Here is a 22,818-nt window from a genome sequence, read left to right as displayed (position 1 = left end):
ATATATGGAATATATATATATATATATATATATATATATATATATATATATATATATATATACAGACTTGGCATTTAATATGGAATATTTTTTTGTGGGGGTGAACTTACTTTTCAAGATGACTGAGAACCAAAAGTTCATTGGAATTATGTTGAAATTATTCAAGATTTTGTTAATGTGACCTTTAAAAGAAACAAAAAACCACATTTGACATTTCGAAGCAAATAAATTGATCCTTGAAAGTGATGTAAACTGATATCGAACTCAATTCACGGACAGTACTGTGTTAAACCTCTGTACATTTTCCAGAAGTATCTCTTTATTTTGCACATTAGCCAAATCTTTTTTCAAGAAAAACAAAAGCTAAATTATTACTGGGATTACGGACAGTAAAATTACAGTTCAGTACTTCGTGTAACCCCCACGAGCATTCAGCAGAGCACGTACACATCGAGGCATGCTGTTCACGAGATTTGCCAAGGTTTGGACAGGAATCGCTTGCCATGCAGTGACAATAGCCTGCTGCAATTCACGCACAGAGGTAGGCTGCTGGTCCAAGTTGCCGATTTGACACGTTACTTCTGCCCACAAGTTCTCTATCGGATTCATATCCGGGGACATGGCAGGCCACTCCATATGCTCTACACCACGGTCAGCAAGAAAGTGTTGGATCATGCGAGCAGGATGAGGCCGTGCATTGTCATCTTGGAAGACAAAGTTTCCTCGAAAGGCTGCACAAGCAAATGGAAGCAATGTTCTTCCAGAATGACCCTGTACTTGAACTGGTTCAGGTTTCCATTCAGAACAACCAGGTCAGTTTTTCCCCCTGCATGAAAAGCAGCCCAAACGGTCACCCCACCACCTCCAGCGTGGACTCTTGGCACTATACAATCTTCGTTGTGGGCTTCATGCACTTGTCTGCGCACTCGGACGCGGCCATCTTGACGATAGACCAGAAATCTAGACTTGTCACTGAAGGTCACGTGATTCCAGTGTCCTGGCTGCCATTGATGGTGCTCTCTGGCCCACTGCAATCGGCGCTGACTGTGTTGTCTGGTCAGGCATGGCTTTCTCAAGGGACGCCTGGCACGATAGCCTGCTTGAACCAGTCGTTGGTTGACTAGCCTTCTGGATACAGGCACATTTGTCAGTTGCTTCCACTCAGCCCTAAGCCGATTAGCTGACGTGGTACGGCCATTGCAGGCTAACCGTGGCAGCTGGCGATCATCTCTCCTTGTGGTTCTGCGTGGACGTCCTGGCCTCTGTATTGGAGTAGGGACACCCCTCTGAGCATTTCGTTTCAGCATCTTTGACACCTGACATTGAGTGATGCCATACTGCTGAGCAATAGCACGCTTTTTCATGCCAGAATTTCGTAAAGCCACCACTCCATGGCAAACAGCATTGTCAAGTTGACGGACCATCTCCAGAGGAAGCGGCAATAACTTTTGTAGATGTGCAGCAGTTGTTTTCCACTAATACAGAACGCAACAACCCTTATATACCCGATTGTGAAGCCAATCGTCAAATGTACCTGTCCTTACATTTTGTCACGCCACCTGTGATATAATCCTGTTATTGACTTCTTGCTGCGAAAGACAATCATTGACATGGTTCTTTCAACAAAGACATCACCGAAGGGTAAAATAAACTCACCAGATTGATATACTGAGTTCACAAAGTAAACCCAAGTGAAGAAAAAAAAAAATTCCATATTAAATGCCAAGTCTGTATATCATGCGCTCCAAAATATGGCCAAATTTTCTTATGACCCGTGTGGTTGTAAATGGTTGTGAGGATGTCGGGTGAATTTTCTCACTCCAGAGATGAGTTCTCCGACGATGCCATTCCATGTGTTATTTTCTGGGATTCGCTCTCCATAGCGTGAATCTGCCACCGGTTCCAGGTGGTAGTTGAGACCAACGTGACGCAGGATCTCGTTGGCTAGGTCCACGCAGTAGCCCTCGTACCGCTCGTTGCCTTCATAATGCTCGTAGTTCTTGCGCCTCATTACATACGGTGCTTCCTGTGAATGGTAAGGTCACTCGGGCTTTCACCGACTTTAGCGTTTCACCTACTTTAGCTCAACATCTGGTAGATTATCACTGTCCACACTTCCACAAAATGCGATGAACGCCTCACAGAGCTTACCATTATGGTGGCCACGACTACCGTGCGGTTTGCAGTTGCAGCTGTGTCATTTGCTGATGGGTCCTGAGACACCAATAACAGTCGATCGTATTCATTCCACTCACCAATCTGTAATGTGGGATTGAAGAATTAAGTATTAAGAAACATAAATGAAACATTATTAAAGAGTAGATGCTCGGTTCGTCGAAGCAAATCGTTTAGAGCATGCTCGCGACCACACTTACCTAGAAGAGGTGTGTTTGCTTGTGTTTTGTTACCTCCACCACCAAAGGTGGATGTAGGTGATGTTTTCACCCCTGCCTGTCTGTTTGTAATGTTATGTTGATCTGTCTTGTTACTTGCAAAATCGGAGATTTTTCAAGTATATTGGTCGGTTGCGTTTGTTTTTCTGTCTGTCTGTCTGTCTGTCTGTTTGTCACTCGCCTACAGGTCACAATTCAAAACAATTGACAGAGGTCGTCACAATTGAGAAGCATATTGATTTTGAGGTCGAAGGTCAAAGGTCATCTGGAGGTCGAATTTCTAAAATCGCCATTTTAAATCTGATTGACTTGAAAATTAAACTGCATTTGTATATCGAGTCACTAAATTGGAAAACCAACTATTTTTGAGGTCAAAAGGTCAAATGTCAGCTCAAGGTCAAACTTCCAAAATCATGAATTTACATCTGCAAAACCGTCAATTTTCATCTGATTGACTTGGTAATTGAACAGCATTTGCACATTGAGTCACTGAATTGGGAAAACAACAATTTCGAAGTCAAAAGGTCAAAGGTCAAACTTCCAAAAGCATCCATTTTCATCTGAAAAAATCAATTTTCATCTGGTTGACTTGAAAATTTAACAGCATTTGCATAGTGCCTCCCTGAATTGGGAAACCAACTATTTTTGAGGTCAAAAGGTCAATTCAAGGTCAAACTTCCAAAATCATCAATTTTCATCTAAAAATCGTCACTTTTCATCCTATTGACCCGAGCTTTGATCAAGATCGTCAATTTTGATCTTGATGAAATGGACAATTTGCTGAATCAATTGCAACCTTTTTTGAGGGGGGAGGGGCGTTGGATTTTGCAAGTATCGTGCTCTGCATGATGTCTTCTTGTTTGCTTGTCTGTCTGTTTGTCACTTGCCTACAGGTCACAATTATAAACCGATCGTCATGAAACTTCAACTAGTTTTAGAGGTCGTCACAATTGAGAAGCCTGTTGATTTTGAGTTTAAAGGTCAAAGGTCATCTGGAGGTCAAATTTCTAAAATCGCCATTTTTCATCCGATTGACTTGAAAATTGAACAGCATTTGTATATTGAGTCACTGAATTGGGAAACCAACTATTTTGGAGGTTAAAAGGTCAAAGGTCAACTGAAGATCAAGCTTCTAAAATCATCCATTTTATTACGAAAAATCATCACTTTTCATCCTATTGACCTGAGCTTTGATCAAGATCGTCAATTTCAATCTTTTTTTTTCTTTGTATACAAGACTGAGGCTCGTGTAAGAGCTAAAATTATCTTGATGAAATGGACAATTTGCTGGATCAGTGGCAAACCTTTTTTTGGGGGGGAGGGGGGGGGGGATTTTGCAAGTATCGTGTTCTGCATGACGTATTTTTGTTTGTCTGCTTGTTTGTTTTTCTGTGAGTGTGATAACTCACGAATGCCTTCAGTTATCTTTGTCAAACTTTACCAGCGGATTCCGAAAGAAAAAAGTGACAGAGGACACTGTCAATGTTATTTGACGATATAGGTCTAAGGTCAAGGTGACTAGATAAAACAGATACAACCAAAAGTGTTTGCGCTACATGATGTCAAATGTGACACAAGCGAGTTGAAAAACATGACCTACAAATGGATAATGGGAAAGATATCATCAAAATGACCATGTTCAAAGGTCAAGGTTCTCTCGATTTTCATCATACCTGTCAGGCATTATATAAGTCTGATGCCTTCATGACTGTATGTCTGCGTGTTGTCTGTCTGTGAACAGGATATCACAAAAAGTAGTGGATGGATTCAGATGAAATTTGATGGAGAGGTCGGGTATGTGACAAAAACATATTGATTAGACTTCGTGAGGATCCAAATCCGGATCCGAGAATTTGTGATTCTTTACCATTGAGAGATAGGGCGAAAAACGATATATAGCAGGATATCTCAAAAAGTTGTGAACAAATTCAGACTAAACTTGGTGAATAGGTTAGGTGTGTGACAAGGAATAATTGTCTAAATTTTGGTGGAGATTCGAATCCGGATGAGAGAAATTTTAAGTGATTCTTCACCATTGACTGATTGGGCTAAACCGATTGATGGCATGATATCTCAAAGCGTTATGGACGAATTTGGCCGAAACTTGGTGGACAGGTTGGGAGTGTGACCGATTTTGGTGAAGAACCGAATGTGCAGCCAGATAAGATCATTTTAAAGTGATTCTTCACATTTGAGTGATAGGGCCACAAACTATATACAGTACGATATTTCAGCAGAAGTTGTAGACGAGTTATGACTAAACTTGGTGGATCAGTTAGTTCGGTGATGATAACTAGCCAATTTAGATCTTGGTTCAAGTCCGGATCCAAATCCGGTCTATCAGTGGGATACAAAACGTCAACTGTTCAACCCTTGCAGAGGAACACTCTCTACCAAGTTCAGTTCTAGTTGGAGGTGCATTTATGTGGAACTGATAGTTTGTATTCCGTTTGTGATTGTGTATCAGCATCACCTTGTGAGAGCCGCCAGGCCGCAGCTCCATGACTTGAAGCGTGTAGTTAACTCGGCGTCCATATCCATCGAACTGTACATTCGTCGTCAGTCCCTGAAGCTTCACCTGCAGCATACAAAGCAGCGTTACGTAGAAGCAAACACACACCGACAGTTGCATGAAGGACAGCAAGGAAAACTAGAAAGCATCTGAAAATGCAAAGCCCGTCCACATCCGTTTGTATTCCGACGTCTTCTTCTTCTTCCGTATGCTCAAAATAACGAAAAGAGTAAAAAAAAAGCAAAATGAAAATTGATGATTTGATGCAGCCTTGACCTTTGAGCTTTAGATCTAAAAAAAAAAATCTTCTAGCTTTTGATTGGTGAACCAATTATGTGACCCAATATGCAAATTCTTAAAATTTCAGGTCAATCGGATGAAAGTTGACAATTTTATATGATGCTGACCTTTGGCCTTTTGACCAAATTTGACAAAAAAAATTTTGACCAAAAAAACTTTCCTTCGTCTCCTGGAAAGCAAATCCAACGGAAGGAAATGTCATTTCCTTTCACAAAGCCCGAAACAAGTGTGTGTCCACCCTCAGGAGAGCCAGGAAACAATATCTCTCCGTTCTCAAGACCGAACTCTCTTATCTGTCTCCCTCTTCCAAATCCTGGTGGCGTCTGGTCAAATCTGTTTCTCGTGTTTGTTCCCCCTCCATCCCCTCCCTCACCTCAAACGGCTACACAGCTGACACCGCACATGAAAAAGCTGAATGCCTCAACTCTGTGTTTGCCTCTAAATCTTGTGTCCCAAACCCATCCCTCTCTGTAGCCACCGTACCCAGTCGTACCCAGCTGCTCCTGGACTCTGTGTCCCTTCCTCCTGACAAGGTGGAAAAGTTTCTGTCAACCCTCGACTCTGATTCTGCAAGTGGACCTGACGGCATCAGCCCACGGGTCCTAAAATCCGGTTCTTCCACTCTTTCACTCCCTCTCTCTGTTCTCTTCACCCTGTCTTTTGCTCAAGATCAACTGCCATCTGCTTGGAAATCAGCCAACATCACCCCTTTGCACAAAAAAGGTGCAAAAACAGATCCCAGCAACTACAGACCAATCGGCCTTCTCCCAGTTATCAGCAAAGTCATGGAATCCATCAATGCTTCGGATATGAAATCTTTCCTCTTCTCCAATGGCTTGATCTCTGATCATCAATTTGGTTTCAGACCAGGTCACTCTACTCTGGACATGCTGCTTCTGCTGTCTCAACAATGGATGGAGGTCCTCAATGCCAAACAGGAAATTAGAGCTGTCTCCCTCGACATATCACGTGCCTTCGATATGGTCTGGCACCCCGCTCTGCTCACCAAACTCACCTCCTTTGGTATCCATGGAAATCTCCACGCATGGCTGGCGGACTTCCTCTCTAGTCGTAGTCAAGGTGTGGCCCTGAATGGGTTTCTCTCATCTCCTCTTCCTGTTCAGGCTGGAGTTCCCCAAGGCAGTGTTCTGGGCCCTGTGCTTTTTCTGGTCTTCATCAGTGATCTCTCTGACTCTCTTGAAAATCCTGTCTATCTCTTTGCTGATGACTCCACTCTGCCGCTCCATTCCTCATCCCTCAGATCGGCAATCTGCAGCCTCCTCACTCTCTGCAGACCTGGACAAAATCACAGACTGGGCAAACAAGTGGAACATGTCTTTCAATCCTGACAAATCTCACACTCTTACGATGTCTCTCTGAAAAGACCAACTGGACAACCCTCCCATCCACTTTCTGAACAATCCTCTCCAAGAAGTTCTGTCACTCAAGCTTTTGGATCTCACTATCTGCCATGATCTTTCCTGGGAAAACCACATTTCCAAGCTGGCCTCCAAAGCCAGTCGCCGACTGGGCATCCTCCGTCGTGCGAAGTCCTTCCTTGGCACACCTGAGCTCCTCACCACATACAAGGCTTTCATCCGCAGCTCAATAGAGTACTGCTCTCCCCTCTGGGCTGGTGCTCCTGCCTCACACCTAGCTCGTCTTCACGCTGTTGAAACCAAAGCGTTCAGAATCATTGGAATCTCCCGCGATGACGCTATCTCCGAGGGCCTTTCACTTACTCACCGCAGGCAGGTTGGTGGTCTTTCCGTCTTCTACCAACTCCTCTCCGGCCTTGCTCCCCCAGCTCTCTCTGGGCTCTGTCCTCCAAATATTCCTACAGGTCGCACAAGATCTGCCTGCAACCCTCTTATGGTTAAACTGCCAAAATCAAGACTCTCTGCTCACCTTCACTCCTTCATTCCTCTTTTCTCCCGCCCCTGGAACAAACTCCCTCACTCTCTTCAATCCCACTCCTCCCTCCAGGTCTTTAAAACGGCTGTTCACCACCATCTCTTATCTTCCCCAATCCAAAACCTTGATCTTTTCTACCCCCGCTAATTTCACCCCAAATCCACTTTTTTGAGGTGACTTTTGACTTCTTTCCTGGAAGTCCTTGGTGTCCTTGCGTTTTATACCTATCCTGCCTCCCCCAGGCCCTCTCCCTCCCACACATCTCCCGATGTCCCTGCTCTCAAATGTTGTGTTTGTGTGCTTCCTCCCCTTCTCTCCCCATCTTGTCGGCCACTCCCCTTTTTATGTGCTTTGTTTGCTTGTTTGTTTGATTTGTTTGTTTGATAAATGTTAGCTCTTTCACGAGCCTCGACTCTGTATACAAATATATATATATATATATTTTTAAAAAATTGTCCATATTCTCATGCTTTGTTGAAAATTTGATGACAAAACTAAAATGATAAATTTAAATTTCAGGTCAAAATAAAACCTTCAACAAAAACCTTCAATGGTCAATTGTATGAAAATTGATGATTTTAGGTGATACTGACCTTCAACCTTTTGACCTTTTGACAAAATTATTAATTTGTCTTCTCAATATTCTCATAATAAAGCTTTGGTGAAAATTTGATGAAAATAACTCGAATGGTAAAAAAATTACGGCCCGGTCAGACACACCTACACACACTCACAGAAAGACACACAGAAGTGATTACAGTAGGGGGCGGGCTAACTGCAATTTTAGATAAACAACTTTGTAGATTTTCCTGCAGACAAACAAATATAGCACGTGTGTAAGCAGGTTCAGAGTGGACGAAAACGGATCACCTGTTTGAGAGCCCGCTCAATTTCAAGACCTTGGTTCCATGGCACCGCAGGGTTCTCCAAGCAGTCTGGCACGACCCCTCGACGCATGATGTCGGTGTTGGAGAGACGCAGACGGCGGAATGCATCGGCGAGAACCAGCACGGCATCGTACGTGAGAGCCGACGTATACTGGGGCGATAGCACACGGAGAGGGCCTTACGGTGGGTATAAACCCGTGGGTTGGATGAGGAGGAAATCAAATGCATGATGTTTACTTCCATGATAACTAAATGGTTCGCTAAGCTGAATCCTGAAATGGCACTTACGCGACCTGCTAAGACCGAGCGCATTTAATAAGTAATTGCATCCAAAGAGTGAAAAATGTTCAAGCAGCTTTGGCTTTGTTAAATAATGTCAATACATTGATATTGCATTTAACATCACGTGAAATTTGTAATCTAGCTGACGTTAAAACATCCTTGTGCACACAAACTTGTGTAAGATTGTTGAATGATGACCTCATAATTTCAACATATAGCGGCAGAGCAGTGGATATGCAGAGGTACAGTTCAGGTCATGGCATGACTCGCAGATACGAACCCGTCATGGTACAACTCACAGATAGGAACCCATTATGCCATGACTCACAGATACGAACCCGCAATGGCATGACTCGCAGATAGGAACCCGTCATGGTATGACTCGCAGATACGAACCCGTCATGGTATGACTCACAGATAGGAACCTGTTATGGCATGACTCGCAGATACGAACCCGTAATGGCATGACTCGCATATATGAATCCGTTATGGCACGACTCGCAGATAGGAACCCATCCTTGGCATGACTTGCAGATAGGAACCTGTCATGGCTTGACTCGCAGATAGGAACCTGTCATGGTATGACTCGCAGATACGAACCCACCATGGCTTGACTCGCAGATACGAACCCACCATGGCATGACTCGCAGATACAAACCCATTATGGCATGACTCGCAGATAGGAACCCACCATGGCATGACTCGCAGCAAGGAACCTGTCATGGCATGACTCGCAGATACAAACCCATTATGGCATGACTCGCAGATACAAACCCGCCATGGCATGACTCGCAGCAAGGAACCTGTCATGGCATGACTCACAGATACAAACCCATTATGCCATGACTCACAGATACGAACCCATAATGGCATGACTCCAGATAGGAACCCGTCATGGTATGACTCGCAGATACGAACCTGTCATGATATGACTCGCAGATAGGAACCCATTATGGAATGACTCGCAGATACGAACCCGCCATGGCATGACTCGCAGATACAAACCCATAATAGCATGACCTGCAGATAGGAACCCGTTATGGCATGACACTCAGATACGAACCCGTTATGGCATGACTCGCAGATACAAACCCATAATAGCATGACCTGCAGATACGAACCTGTCATGATATGACTCGCAGATAGGAACCCATTATGGAATGACTCGCAGATACGAACCCGCCATGGCATGACTCGCAGATACAAACCCATAATAGCATGACCCGCAGATAGGAACCCGTTATGGCATGACTCGCAGATACGAACCCGCCATGGCATGACTCGCAGATACAAATCCATAATAGCATGACCTGCAGATACGAACCCGCCATGGCATGACTCGCACTTCGGAATAAAACACAAGAGTAATTCGGTGGAATTAAAGTCGTTCCGTCATTGGTTGTCAGGATAGCCGAAATGTATGCACACTCCCCTCTAAACTGTCTAGCTTAGTTCCTAATTTCGGTCCGGCTATATAAATATGCCACCCTGGTGTTTCACAGACATGGCGATGCCTTAGTGTCTGAGCCATTCCTTGGATGGACATTAAACGGGTGTCCCGTCTGCGGCATTTGTTGGTGGACGTTAAAGATCCCACAGTGTCCTTCATGAAGTGGAGGTGAGTTATCGCAGGCACCCTGAACAAATTACAAATTCCTGCTCTAACCTATACAGGTGGCACTGCATCAGCAGCACAGCTGCACCCACAGCAAATGATGCTATCAGCAGCCAAGTGCTGTATACGAAAGAAGAGCATTCACAAGTCGCATCACAAACGTTCAACAGCGTTGTCCTTGTCACATGTACATTCTCATACACAGCTTTTTTGACCACAATAAGTGCTCATTTACATTGTTCATTTATTACGTATGCAATTATGGCAGCATTATTGACGCCTACCCATTTCCCCTGCCCATACATCCTCTCCAGGAAAAGCTGACGTTTCAGACGTTAACCCATCATTAGAGCACACGGCCCTTTTGCCCATAACAATCACCACGTTGTTTTAAAGACATACAAAAAAAAAAACTTAACATATTAGATAAGGCCATCTGGTCCATCATGCCTGTGCTGTATCCACATCAGATTAAGGGTGTAGTACTGGTGAAAAATTGAGAAAACTACATAGGTACCTTTGAGAGGCCTTTACACAAAAACAAAGTCAAGTTAATATCTAATTTTCAGTTTTTCTTGAAAGATATAATCTTGGCTTTAACTCAGACCAGTTTCAACGCTTCTTTGTCATATTACATGCATATCATTTGCATAAATTAGACCGTCAATAAAAAACAAGGAAAAACAAAGAACACATTTCTACTTCTATCTTCTATGTCACCTATCATTCTTTTCACCCAAAACTTGGTACATGTATTATACATGTGTTACTCTACTACCTGATGAGAGGATTTTGTGCAATTATGTCAAATGTTCACTAATTAGCTAATTATGCCAATTACCAGATAAAACTTGGTTGTCCTTCAATAAATCCACAATGGCTTCTCCTATAAACAAAAGCCTTCATCATTTTAAAGGAAGTGATATTCTGAATATCCTGTCCAAATTTCAGCCCAAAAGAATGATGCAAATTTAAAGTTACTAGGGCATGCCCGTACTATATCTATATCTAAAATTATATCCCCCCCCGCCCCCTCTATTTACATGAAATGGTTTGGTCCAAAGCGAACGGCTAGCGAGTGGTGACAATCCCCCCCCTCTATTTACATGCAATGGTTTGGTCCAAAGCGAACGGCTTCCGGAGTTTGGTAAAGAAATTGCCATCGCGTGCACAAACGCGCAGGAAAGCGAATGAAACGCAAATTCGTTTTTATTAGTTGTAAAACATAGTTTAACGCCAACATAGTTTGCAAACGTGAAATAAATGAATACGCTCTCAAATGTGCCATCCGAGGCAGAGTGTGTCCGCCACGTTCGGCACACGCGATCGTTCGCTGCTCTCTGATTGGTTGAATCGTTTTTTGGACATAGCTCGGTAAGTAATTGTCCGATTAATATGAAACCTTGAAAAGGCACATCCTCGGGTCCCCAGCAATATACCTGGCAAGTTAAAAGTATATCGGACCCGTGGTTGTCGAGAAACAGCGGTCACAGACAAACGTACAGACAGAGATTACTGGAATTATAGATAGATAACAAATTTCATGCAAAATGTTATATTTCTTGTAAATTGCGTGTAAAGATAACAATAATTAGGGGTACTTCTATGACCTCTAATAGCATGGTTCTTGTTTATAAGACTATAAGGAAACTGTTCAGCTAAAAAAAAATAAAAAAAAATAAAAAAAATCACCTGTTCACCAGTACTACACCCTTAACAGCCGAACGCATCACTTTCCCCATCACGTGTATAATAAATAACTAACTTACCCCATTATTATCGCGAGAGTTGAGGCCGAATCTAGCTACATCTGCTCTCTTAGCATTTCGACTCTCCCCAGAATTCCTTCCTGGTGAAGCTCCCAAAGTCCAAGCTTTCTGCAAATCTAAACTCCTTTGTTCCTCTTTTCTCCCAAATGTGGCACAGTCAGTCTTCTGGAGAGGGTCAATCACACCCTTAACTCCAGGGCTTTCACCATCTCATGTCATCCACAATCTCCACCCCCATGAACCTCCTCAAACCTAATCCTCTTACTTGCGGGTTAATGTGTTTCCTCCCCCCCTTTTTGATTGTTAGTTCATTCCTTGCTTGTTGTATCCAACTGGCCTCTCTTGTCACTCATCATCATCACATCATCATCATCATCATCATGTACCCTACGCGGAGTGTTGGTGCTGCCGAAGCAGTTACTGGATCAGAATCCTGGACAGGTCGCCACTCTGGAAGTCGGGGCAGAAATTTGTAATTTGTTCATGGTGCCAGCGATAGCTCACCTACTCTTCACGCAAGACTCCATTGAATCTTTAACGTCCATCAACTAATGCTGGCACACGGGAAGCCAGTTCGACATTCATCAGAGGGACGGCACACACATATATGAACCACAAAACACCAGTTAGACAGTTTATAGCTTGCTCTGGATTCGAACCCAGGGTTGACAGCTTAGAGGTGAGTAGTCAGGTTCACTATGTTAACAAGTATAATTTCGTTCAAAATTTTTGGAGATTACCAAAACTATACATTTTTGGAATATCCAGAGCATGAGGAATCCGAAAATCAATGTTTGCATTTGCACAGACACCTGCATGGCCGCCATTTTGGATTTTCAAAATGGCCGCCATAAAATACATTTTGTGCGATCTCGGCTTCTACTCAACCTGGAAGCTTAATTAAATATGCTAATCCTATGTTTTCTGGGTCAAGGAATCCAATAAAGGCCTCAGAATAGTGCTCAGGATTATAGAAAAGCAACAAACAAAGGTAATTGAAAACCATTGTCTTTATATTTGTGATATAACTGTATTACATGATACATGATATTGCAAGTCCTTTGAAGTTATAGGTATGGGTTTGTAAAGCAAGAAGGCAGCCTTGCTAGTATCAGATTGAACTATAAGTCCAATACACAGGATCTACTAGGTCTATACCGTTCAGGAATATGCTTTTACACATCTTCATCACTGTCCTGAGTGTCATTTTCGCAAAGGTGTCTACGCAAATGTAAACATTAATTTTTGGATTCCTCATGCTCTGAATATTCCAAAAAATGTATACTTTTGCTAATCTCCAAAAATTTTGAACGAAAAAACATGGTGAACCTGACTAGAGTGTGCGTAACGATCTAGGCCGTCCTGGCAGCCTCCTCTGTCACCAAGTTGCCTTTTTGTTATTTTTACAATTTTATTTAACTTCATCTGAACTTTGTTTGTTTGTCCCGTTTCAAATCTTTGAGCCGTTCGTTTTCTAGGTTCCATACGTCTTAGAGAGCTGAAATTTGGCACACGGTACTCTTTTCTGGTACATTTTCATCGATCAAAAAAAAAAAAAAGCTTTAAAGCTTTAAAAAAAACAAAAAGTCTGTCGCCCTAAAACATGTTTTTTCATTTAGTTTTTAGTTTTTACCCCAAGTCACACCGCTCTCCCGTCAACCTCAATTTTATGTGCAGTACAAGAAAAAGAGAAACATAATCCACATCCCTTTGTAATTCCCATACAAATCCTATTTGATCTTCTGGCTATTCGGTCAGGGAACTGGCATCCTACGGTCTGCATTATGAGAAATAGGCTACTTTGGATCTTTAACATCCACAATGGAAAGGCAACGTGTGATGACCGGCTTTATGTCTCCGTTCTATAAAGATGGCAAGATACAGGACAAGCTACAGGTAAGCACAATAACAAGAGGGCCGTTTGAGTCTGATTTGGTGCCTCGGGGAGCAAAATGGAGGACTAGACAGCTCAGAGGGAAACACAATGGCAACCGAGCTTCCGGTGCCATCCCTTTTTCAACGCAAAACAAGCTAGCACGAAGACACAAATAAGAGGAGCCTTTTGACAAATGCAACCAGAATAAACCAGAATAAACAATTTTGACAAATCACATCTAGCTCGGCTTCACGCTGTTGAAATCAAAGCTTTCAGAATCATTGGAATCTCCTGCGATGAAGCTAACTCCGAGGGCCTTTCACTCACTCACTGCAGGCAGGTTGGTGGTCTTTCTGTCTTCTACCGACTCCTCTCCGGCCTAGCTCCGGCCTCCTCTCTGGCCTCCTCTCCGACCGACTCCTTCTACCGACTCCTTCTCCCCCTGCTCTGTCTGTGTCTGTCCCCCAAATATTCCTGCAGGTCGCACAAGATCTGCCAGCAACCCTCTTATGGTTAAACTGCCAAAATCAAGACTCTCTCCTCACCTTCACTCTTTCATTCCTCTTTTCTCCCGCCTCTGGAACAAACTCCCACACTCCCTTCAATCCCACTCCTCCCTCCAGGTCTTTAAAACAGCTGTTCACCACCATCTCTTATCTTCCCCCATCAAAAAACCTTGATCTTTTCTTTCCCCGCTAATTTCACCCCAGATTCACTTTTTTGAAATACCAACTTCCTTCCTGGAAGTCCTTGCAGTGTCCATGTGTTTTATACCTCTCCCTCCCCTCATTGCCTCAAACAGGGAACCATGATTGTCATGGGGCCCGCAAGGCTAACCCCCACTGTAGCGGGCAAAATGGCCTTAAAACGTTTTTTTTTTTTTTTTTTGTTTGTTTTTGTATACAAGATCGAGGCTCGTGAAAGAGCTAACATTAATCACACAAAAAGACAAACCGACACACAAAACACAAAAAACAAGGGGAGCGGCAGACAAGATGGGGAGAGAGGGGGAAGGACACAAAAGAGAGGGGGAAGAGGGGGAAGGACACAAACACAACATTTGAGAGCAGGGACATCGGGAGGACTTGGGGGGAGGTGGGAGAGGATTAAAACATATGAACACTGCAAGGACTCTGGGGTGAATTACCGGGGGTAGAAAAGATCAAGGTTTTCGATGGGGGAAGATAAGAGATGGTGGTGAACAGCTGTTTCAAAGACCTGGAGGGAGGAGTGGGATTGAAGGGAGTGGGGGAGTTTGTTCCAGAGGCGGGAGAAAAGGGGAATGAAAGAGTGAAGGTGAGCAGAGAGCCTAGACTTTGGCAGTTTAACCATAAGAGGGTTGCAGGCAGATCTTGTGCGACCTGAAGGAATATTGGGGGGACAGAGCACAGAGAGAGAGCTGTGGGAGCAAGGCCGGAGAGGAGTCGGTAGAAGACAGAAAGACCACCAACCTGCCTGCGGTGAGTGAGTGAAAGGCCCTCGGCGTTGACTACATCGCAGGAGATTCCAATGATTCTGAAAGCTTTGGCCTCAACAGCGTGAAGCCGAGCAAGGTGTGAGGCAGGAGCACCAGCCCAGAGGGGGGAACAGTATTCCATTGAGCTGCGGATGAAAGCCTTGTATGTGGTGAGGAGCTCAGGTGTGCCAAGGAAGGACTTCGCACGACGGAGGATGCCCAGTCGGCGACTGGCTTTGGAGGCCAGCTTGGAAATGTGGTTTTCCCAAGAAAGATCATGGCAGATAGTGAGACCCAAAAGCTTGAGCGACAGAACTTCTTGGAGAGGATTGTTGAGAAAGTAGATGGGAGGGTTGTCCAGTCGGTCCTTCCGGAGAGACATTGTAAGAGTGTGAGATTTGTCAGGATTGAAAGACATAGACATGTTCCACTTGTTTGACCAGTCTGTGATTTTGTCCAGGTCTGCAGAGAGTGAGGAGGCTGCAGATTGCCGATCTGAGGGATGAGGAATGGAGCGACAGAGAGTAGAGTCGTCAGCAAAGAGATAGAGAGGATTTTCAAGAGAGTCAGAGAGATCATTGATGAAGACCAGAAAAAGCACAGGGCCCAGAACACTACCTTGGGGAACTCCAGCCTGAACAGGAAGAGGAGATGAGAGAAACCCATTCAGGGCCACACGTTGACTACGACCAGAGAGGAAGTCCGCCAGCCATGCGTGGAGATTTCCATGGATACCAAAGGAGGAGAGTTTGGTGAGCAGAGCTGGGTGCCAGACCGTATCGAAGGCACGTGAAATGTCAAGGGAGACAGCTCTAATTTCCTGTTTGGCGTTGAGGACCTCCATCCATTGTTGAGAAAGCAGAAGCAGCATGTCCAGAGTAGAGTGACCAGGTCTGAAACCAAATTGATGATCAGAGATCAAGCCATTGGAGAAGAGGAAAGATTTAATATCTGAAGCAATGATGGATTCCATGACTTTGCTGATAATTGGGAGAAGGCTGATTGGTCTGTAGTTGCTGGGATCTGTTTTTGCACCTTTTTTCTGCAAAGCGGTGATGTTGGCTGAAATTCATTCATTCATTCATTCGATCGATGAACGATTCATTCGAACGATCATTCATTCATTCATTTATTCCACCCCCGCCCCCCCCCCTTCCCACGCCTCCTCCCCCCAAGCCCTCTCCCTCCCACAGATCTCCCGATGTCCCTGCTCTCAAATGTTGTGTTTGTGTGTTTCCCCTTTTCTCCCCATCTTGTCTACCTCTACCCTTATTATATGTTTTGTGTGTCTTTTTGATTTTTTTTTGTGTGATAAATGTTAGCTCTTTCACGAGCCTCGATCCTGTATACAAAAAAAAAAAAAAAAAAATTACATCGATGGTGAACAAAAATACTACCGGAATCAAAATGAGGCACAAATTCATCCCGTTATCCACGTGTCGCACCCATTATGTGGATATTAACGACGCGCGGCGCATGCAAACACAATTTCACGTCATGTTTACACTCTGGGTTTGTCATCAAAATGAACGCATGGGATGAATTTGTCGGATGAATTTGCTGGCATAGTTAGCGTTTATTAATATTTCCAAATAAATAGGCAAAAACAGTTATTGTGAGGCCATTTGCGGCAGGAGAGCCTGCCTTTCAGCAGGAGATCATGGATGCGCGTCCCACTCTGGCTCACAATGCGAGGAGCGAAAAAGAAAACCTACGGAACCACATAATGCAACTCCGGCATCAGAAAAGGTCCCATTAACGACAGAAAATGTCAGGCTTACCATAGTAATGACACAAATAAGTTGGAGACTCATTGGAGACCTGTTGGAGACAAACCGCGGTTACGGCCTGTCCTACCACGCCTGGAATAGAATGCAGACACAAGATAAAGGAGCAGGTTATAATGTATGCCAGGGGAGCCACCGATCACAGACTTTATCCGAGGAAAACCATCTACACGAACAGCTCTGCCAAAGTCGCCCGCCGGCACTGCCTCTGAGGCCCCTCCTTGAGGGGAGGTTGTATCTCTCAATTTGCGCATTTCAACAGCTTCCCATGGCCAAGCCAAACAGGTATTTGTCACAATCTGACAAGATGTTTGGGCCAAACTCGAGTTACACTGCCGCCACCTGGGGCGTAGCAAATATCCTCGGAATGGAGTGTTTCTCCCTAGTAAATGACTGAGTCGTGGTAAAAGTAATGTGTTTGGAAAAGAGCGAGCAATGCAAATGATTGACATCCAAAACAAATCTTATTCCTTAACTAACCTGAACAAATAACTAACAAATAACCAATACCAATAACAAAACAAATAACTAACTAACCATATTCCTCAATGGAATACTGCTCTCCCCTCTGGGCTGGTGCTCCTGCCTCACACCTAGCTCGTCTTCACGCTGTTGAAACCAAAGCTTTCAGAATCATTGGAATCTTGTGCGATGAAGCTGATTCTGATGGCCTTTCACTCACTCACCGCAGGCAGGTAGGTGGTCTTTCTGTCTTCTACCGACTCCTCTCCGGCCTTGCTCCCCCAGCTCTCTCTGTGCTCTGTCCCCCAAATATTCCTACACGTCACACAAGATCTGCCTGCAACTGTCTTTGGTTAAACTGCCAAAATCAAGACTCTCTGCTCACCTTCACTCCTTCATTCCTCTTCTCTCCCACCTCTGGAACAAACTCCCTCACTCTCTTCAATCCCACTCCTCCCTCCAGGTCTTTAAAACAGCTGTTCACCACCATTTGAATATTTCCCTATTGATTCTTCTTTTTTTGCAATTGTCTTTATGTTTTGCTATGCATTATGTTTTGCACTCTGTCAAAGCGTCTTTGGGCTTCCTGAAAAGCGCTATATAAAATAAATGCATTATTATTATTATTATTATTATTATTATCCAAAACCTTGATCTTTTCTACCCCGGCTAATTTCACCCCAAATTCACTTTTTTTGAAATTCCAACTTCTTTCCTGGAAGTCCTTGGTGTCCTTGTGTTTTATACTTCTCCCAGACCCCCCCCCCCTTCCTACCTCCCTCCCCTTTCCCATGCCTCCTCCCCCCAAGCCCTCTCCCTCCCACAGATCTCCCGATGTCCCTGCTCTCAAATGTTGTGTTTGTGCTTCCCCTTATCTCCCCATCTTGTCTACCGCTACCTTTATTATATACTTTGTGTGCCTGTTTGATTTTTTTTGTGTGATAAATATTAGCTCTTTCACGAGCCTCGATCCTGTATACAAAATAATAATAACAATAATAATAATAAAAGTGAGCATTTCATCCATTTTTATGTTAGCTTACTCAGAACATGGTTTTTAGGGTGATTTTTTAATTTAAGAACCCTAAATAATTCCCATACACAAAAATTGATATTAGTTAGGACCGTAGTATTTTGTGTATATGTAGCCTATTGTTAGAGATAGACGTAACATGATCCTGAGAGTTATCATGTGACCCGGCAGTGACGTTTAACGGTTTTCACCCAGTCACACCATGGCACTCACTGCGGAAGAAGAAGAAGAATGCATCCTTCAGGGAATGTCAAATTGCATTTAAAATTCGGTTTCCTGGTCGTACGAAAGCTTCAAAATCAGCGATATGGAAACTGGTGAAGCAGTTCAGAGAAACAGGCTGCGTGAAAGTTAAAAATCACATGTGCCAGCCAAGTGTTGTTGCAACAAAGAAAGTGGATGAAGTGCAGGGAAGAATGGAAGCAAGCCCGAAGAAATCTCTGAGACGTTTAGCACAACAAGCTCACTGTTCATGTTAAATCTTTCTGTAACATTAGGCAACATATACGCAAAATATTAGGTTCCTAACTGATATCGTTTTTAGTGTATGGGAATTCTTTAGGGTTCTCGAATTTAAAAAAATCAACCTGTATAATGTTTTTTGTTTTTTTTATAAATAAGAACTGAAAAGCAGAAATCAGTACCGACTTATACTATGAAAACGGTACAAAAGTGGTTGGGGCAATATCGGATTGCGGTATTATCCACAGGAACGAGGAACATGACCACGTGGCTTCAACTACACAGCGTACCCACCCATCATCTTCTCCACGAAGTAGTTTTGTGGTTGCCATTGGCTAGCTCAACTGCCTTTTGATGATATTTGCTCACGTAGCTACGTGAGTCACCACAAACCCATCCAACCTCATTATTGGTGCTTTCTAGGAGACAACGTGTCCTTACTGGGTTTTTTTTTGTACAGGATCGAGGCTCGTGAAAGAGCTAACATTTATCACGCAAAAAAAAATCAGACACATAAAACATATAATAAGGGGAGCGGTAGACAAGATGGGGAGAGAAGGGGAAGCACAAACACAACATTTGAGGGCAGGGACATCGGGAGATCTGTGGGAGGGAGAGGGCTTGGGGGTAGGTGGCGTGGGAAGGGGGGAGGAGGCGTGGGAAGGGGGTGGAGGGGGCGTGGGAAGGGGGGGGAGGAGGCGTGGGAAGGGGGTGGAGGGGCGTGGGAAGGGGGGGGGAGGGGGCGTGGGAAGGGGGGGGAGGGGGTGTGGGGGGAGGTGTCGTAGGAAGGGGGGGAGGAGGCTTGGGAAGGGGGGAGGGGGCGTGGGAAGTGGGGGGAGGGGCGTGGGAAGTGGGGGGAGGGGGCATGGGAAGGGGGGGGGGAGGAGGCGTGGGAAGGTGGAGGAGGAGGTGTGGGAAAGGGGGGGGAGGAGGCGTGGGAAGGGGGGGGAGGGGTGGGAGAGGTATAAAACACATGGACACTGCAAGGACTTCCAGGAAAGAAGTTGGAATTTCAAAAAAGTGGATCTGGGGTGAATTAGCAGGGGTTGAAAAGATCAAGGTTTTGGATGGGGGAAGATAAGAGATGGTGGTGAACAGCTGTTTTAAAGACCTGGAGGGAGGAGTGGGATTGAAGAGAGTGAGGGAGTTTGTTCCAGAGGCAGGAGAAAAGAGGAATGAAAGAGTGAAGGTGAGCAGAGAGCCGAGATTTTGGCAGTTTAACCATAAGAGGGTTGCAGGCAGATCTTGTGCGACCTGTATGAATATTTGGGGGACAGAGCACAGAGAGAGCTGGCTCCTCATGGGAGCTCATCCACCCTTTGCCAGGCGTTGTTTTTGGTCCTGGCAGTGTGTCACAGTCACTTTCTCCGCTAGCAAGCCAGTGAGGGGAGTCGGTTTAGTCGACGACAACCCAACCATTCAGCAGGTAGCATTGGTTCACACGTTACCGGTGTCAGTCCAAAAACTGACCTGACTGAAAAGTTGGTGTAGCGCAGCATGATTGCTTTGAATCTGCGAGGTCGTCACTTCGAACCCGACCACTAGTCCTACCAAAACATCTTAAAATGCTATGTGCTGCTTCCTCACTCGACACTCAGCATTTACAAAGGATACAGCACGGACAGGCAACCACAGGTTGGCAACCATTAGGCAGGCTTAATGGCCAAATGGCCTGTGTTGAAATGAAATGTAAGGGGAATTAACATGTTGGAGAAGAGGGATACTGCATCGTGATGTGTTGATGAGACTGACCTTTAAAGGGTGCTCGGTGCCAGGATATTCCCGTTTATCAAGTTGATTCCAACGTTGAAGAAAAAGATTCACGAACTCGTCGTCTGGATCCACCAAGCGGAATCCAGTCACGTTGGCTCCGACATGGACCATCGCATCCAGATTAACGTCGGAGAAACCCTGCCATGAAAGAAAAATCCCCCCCAAAAAGGCAAATTGCGCAGGTGAATTAGAAGATACTTCATGCATTTAACCAAGCAGTCTTGGATGTGGATCACAAAGATCGGGGGCCACTGCTAAAGGTCAACTGGACCGTCTTTCCCATTGCACCGGATCCCAGCATTCCTCAATTGTGGAATGATTAGTTCCCAGATCGACTTCAGCTCCGCTTTCAAAGGCCTGGGATAAGCACTTTGCGGAGCTAACCCTGAGGCATCAACCCAGTCCTCAAAGGCCGACCCGTGGCCGCCATGGTCGAATACTTCCCCTGAGGCCAACTCGTCCTCTGCAGCCATTCGAGTAATTTAGAGAATAATAAAAGTTGGAACAACCCCCGAATGGGCTCTTTGCCATTACCATGCAAGCATTAAAACACCCATAGCATGAGCTGCCCAAGGTAAAGCAGCCCCTTTATACCTTCCCTCCCTCCATTAACTCTTGATGAATGTGCACAGCCCCTCATACTTCCTGATTGCAACCCTTGCCTGTTCATGCGATCGAGACGCTGACAGTACATTTCCAATGGCTGGGTGTGTTTGTGTGTGTGTGTGTGTGTGTGTGTGTGTGTGTGTGTGTGTGTGTGTGTGTTTTGGGCAGTTGGTTACTCACAAAGTTAGCGAGGATGAAGTGGTAACCACGTGTATGTCTTCCTGTGGAGTTGAGCTGGGGAAAAACAAAAAATACGTTTTTAACTCGACTGGACTACCGTCCAGTTGAGTTCATCACATACTGAACCCTCCGGCGTCCGTCGTCTGTCGTCGTCGTCTGTCGTCTGTCGTCCGTTAACTTTTCGACGTTAACACTCCAGCGTCCACAAATATCAACCGATTCTGATCAAACCTGACATGCAGCATCCTTACCCCAAGGACCAGGTTGCTATTACATTTCAGCCCGATCAGTTGAAAAATGGCGGACTTAGGCGACCATTTTGTTTTTGGTCATGAAAACGACGTTAACACTCTAGCGTCCACAAATATTAACAGATTTTGATCAAATTTAGAATGTTTAACCCTTACCACACAAGGTAGGTGGCTATTGCATTCCAATCCGATCCGTCACAAAATGGCCGCCATATTGTTTTCAGCTCCGAAACGACGTTAAGACTTTAATGTCCACAAATATTTATGGATTTTGATCAAACTTGGTGTGTGAGACTCTTACGACATCTTACACCATTGCTGCATATAGTTTGAAAATGATGACGTCATAGGTCACTTGGTTTGGCAGCCATATTAGCTTGAAAGCCGATTTTATTTTTAATCCCTTCTCCAAAACTGCTTCACCGATCGATGTGAAACCTGTCCTGTGGTAAAAATGTGATACTTCAAAACATCTGAAGGTACTTAAACCAAACTTGTTTATTTTTAGGACAGTGAACGAGGGCATCTACCCATTGTCACGGACGGGGACTACGCGGAGGAATATTGGCGACACAGTCGCATTGCTCAAGTTCTCTTTTCATTTACGGAATATTATAATGGAATAATTTAAGCAATAATCCAGCCACTCCTCAACAGCAGCAGAGTTGGTTATATCAGAAACTGAAAGTTGGTGTAAAAATTTGAATTTTTTTTGTATACAGAGTCAAGGCTTGTGGAAGACCAAGAGCACTAAATTGATAAGGACGCATCAGAACAAAGGAACAGAAACAAAACAATGTTGAAAAACACCAACATGAGGGTTGAAGGACAAAATAGACGAAGACTTGGACAAACAATGGGTGTGCAGTGGAATGTGGGGAAGGAAAGGAGGCATGGGGTGAACAAGATGGATATACAGACTTGGCATTTAATATGGAATATTTTTTTTGTGGGGGTGAACTTACTTTTCAAGATGACTTAGAACCAATAGTTCATTGGAATTATGTTGAAATTATTCTAGATTTTGTTAATGTGACCTTTAAAAGAAACAAAAACCACATTTGACATTTTGAAGCAAATAAATTGATCCTTGAAAGTGATATAAACTGATATCGAACTCAATTCACGGACAGTACTGTGTTAAACTTCTGTGCGTTTTCCAGAAGTATCTCTTTATTTTGCACATTAGCCAAAAAATTTTTTAACAAAAACAAAAGTTAAATTACGACTCGGATTACGGACAGTAAAATTACAGTTCAG

General features: G+C 44.2%; 1 protein-coding gene across 1 annotated transcript in view; it reads right to left on the bottom strand.

The window, feature by feature from the left end:
- Positions 1-22,818, bottom strand: part of LOC137431142 (glutamate receptor 3-like) — a 152,358-nt gene that overhangs the window by 38,635 nt on the left and 90,905 nt on the right. Inside the window, exons 5-10 of the mRNA XM_078781532.1 lie at positions 21,308-21,361; positions 20,501-20,659; positions 7,990-8,157; positions 4,867-4,971; positions 2,152-2,259; positions 1,820-2,026 (exon numbers count right to left, since the gene is read on the bottom strand). Coding sequence (XP_078637658.1) covers positions 1,820-2,026; positions 2,152-2,259; positions 4,867-4,971; positions 7,990-8,157; positions 20,501-20,659; positions 21,308-21,361 — 801 coding nt within the window. The remainder of the gene's footprint in view (positions 1-1,819; positions 2,027-2,151; positions 2,260-4,866; positions 4,972-7,989; positions 8,158-20,500; positions 20,660-21,307; positions 21,362-22,818) is intronic.

This window comes from Myxine glutinosa, chromosome 7 (assembly GCF_964187855.1).
Source record: "Myxine glutinosa chromosome 7, kmMyxGlut1.1, whole genome shotgun sequence".
NCBI classification, from domain to species: Eukaryota; Metazoa; Chordata; class Myxini; order Myxiniformes; family Myxinidae; genus Myxine; species Myxine glutinosa.
Note: the sequence above shows the minus strand (reverse complement) of the source record. Positions and strands in the feature narration are given on the sequence as shown.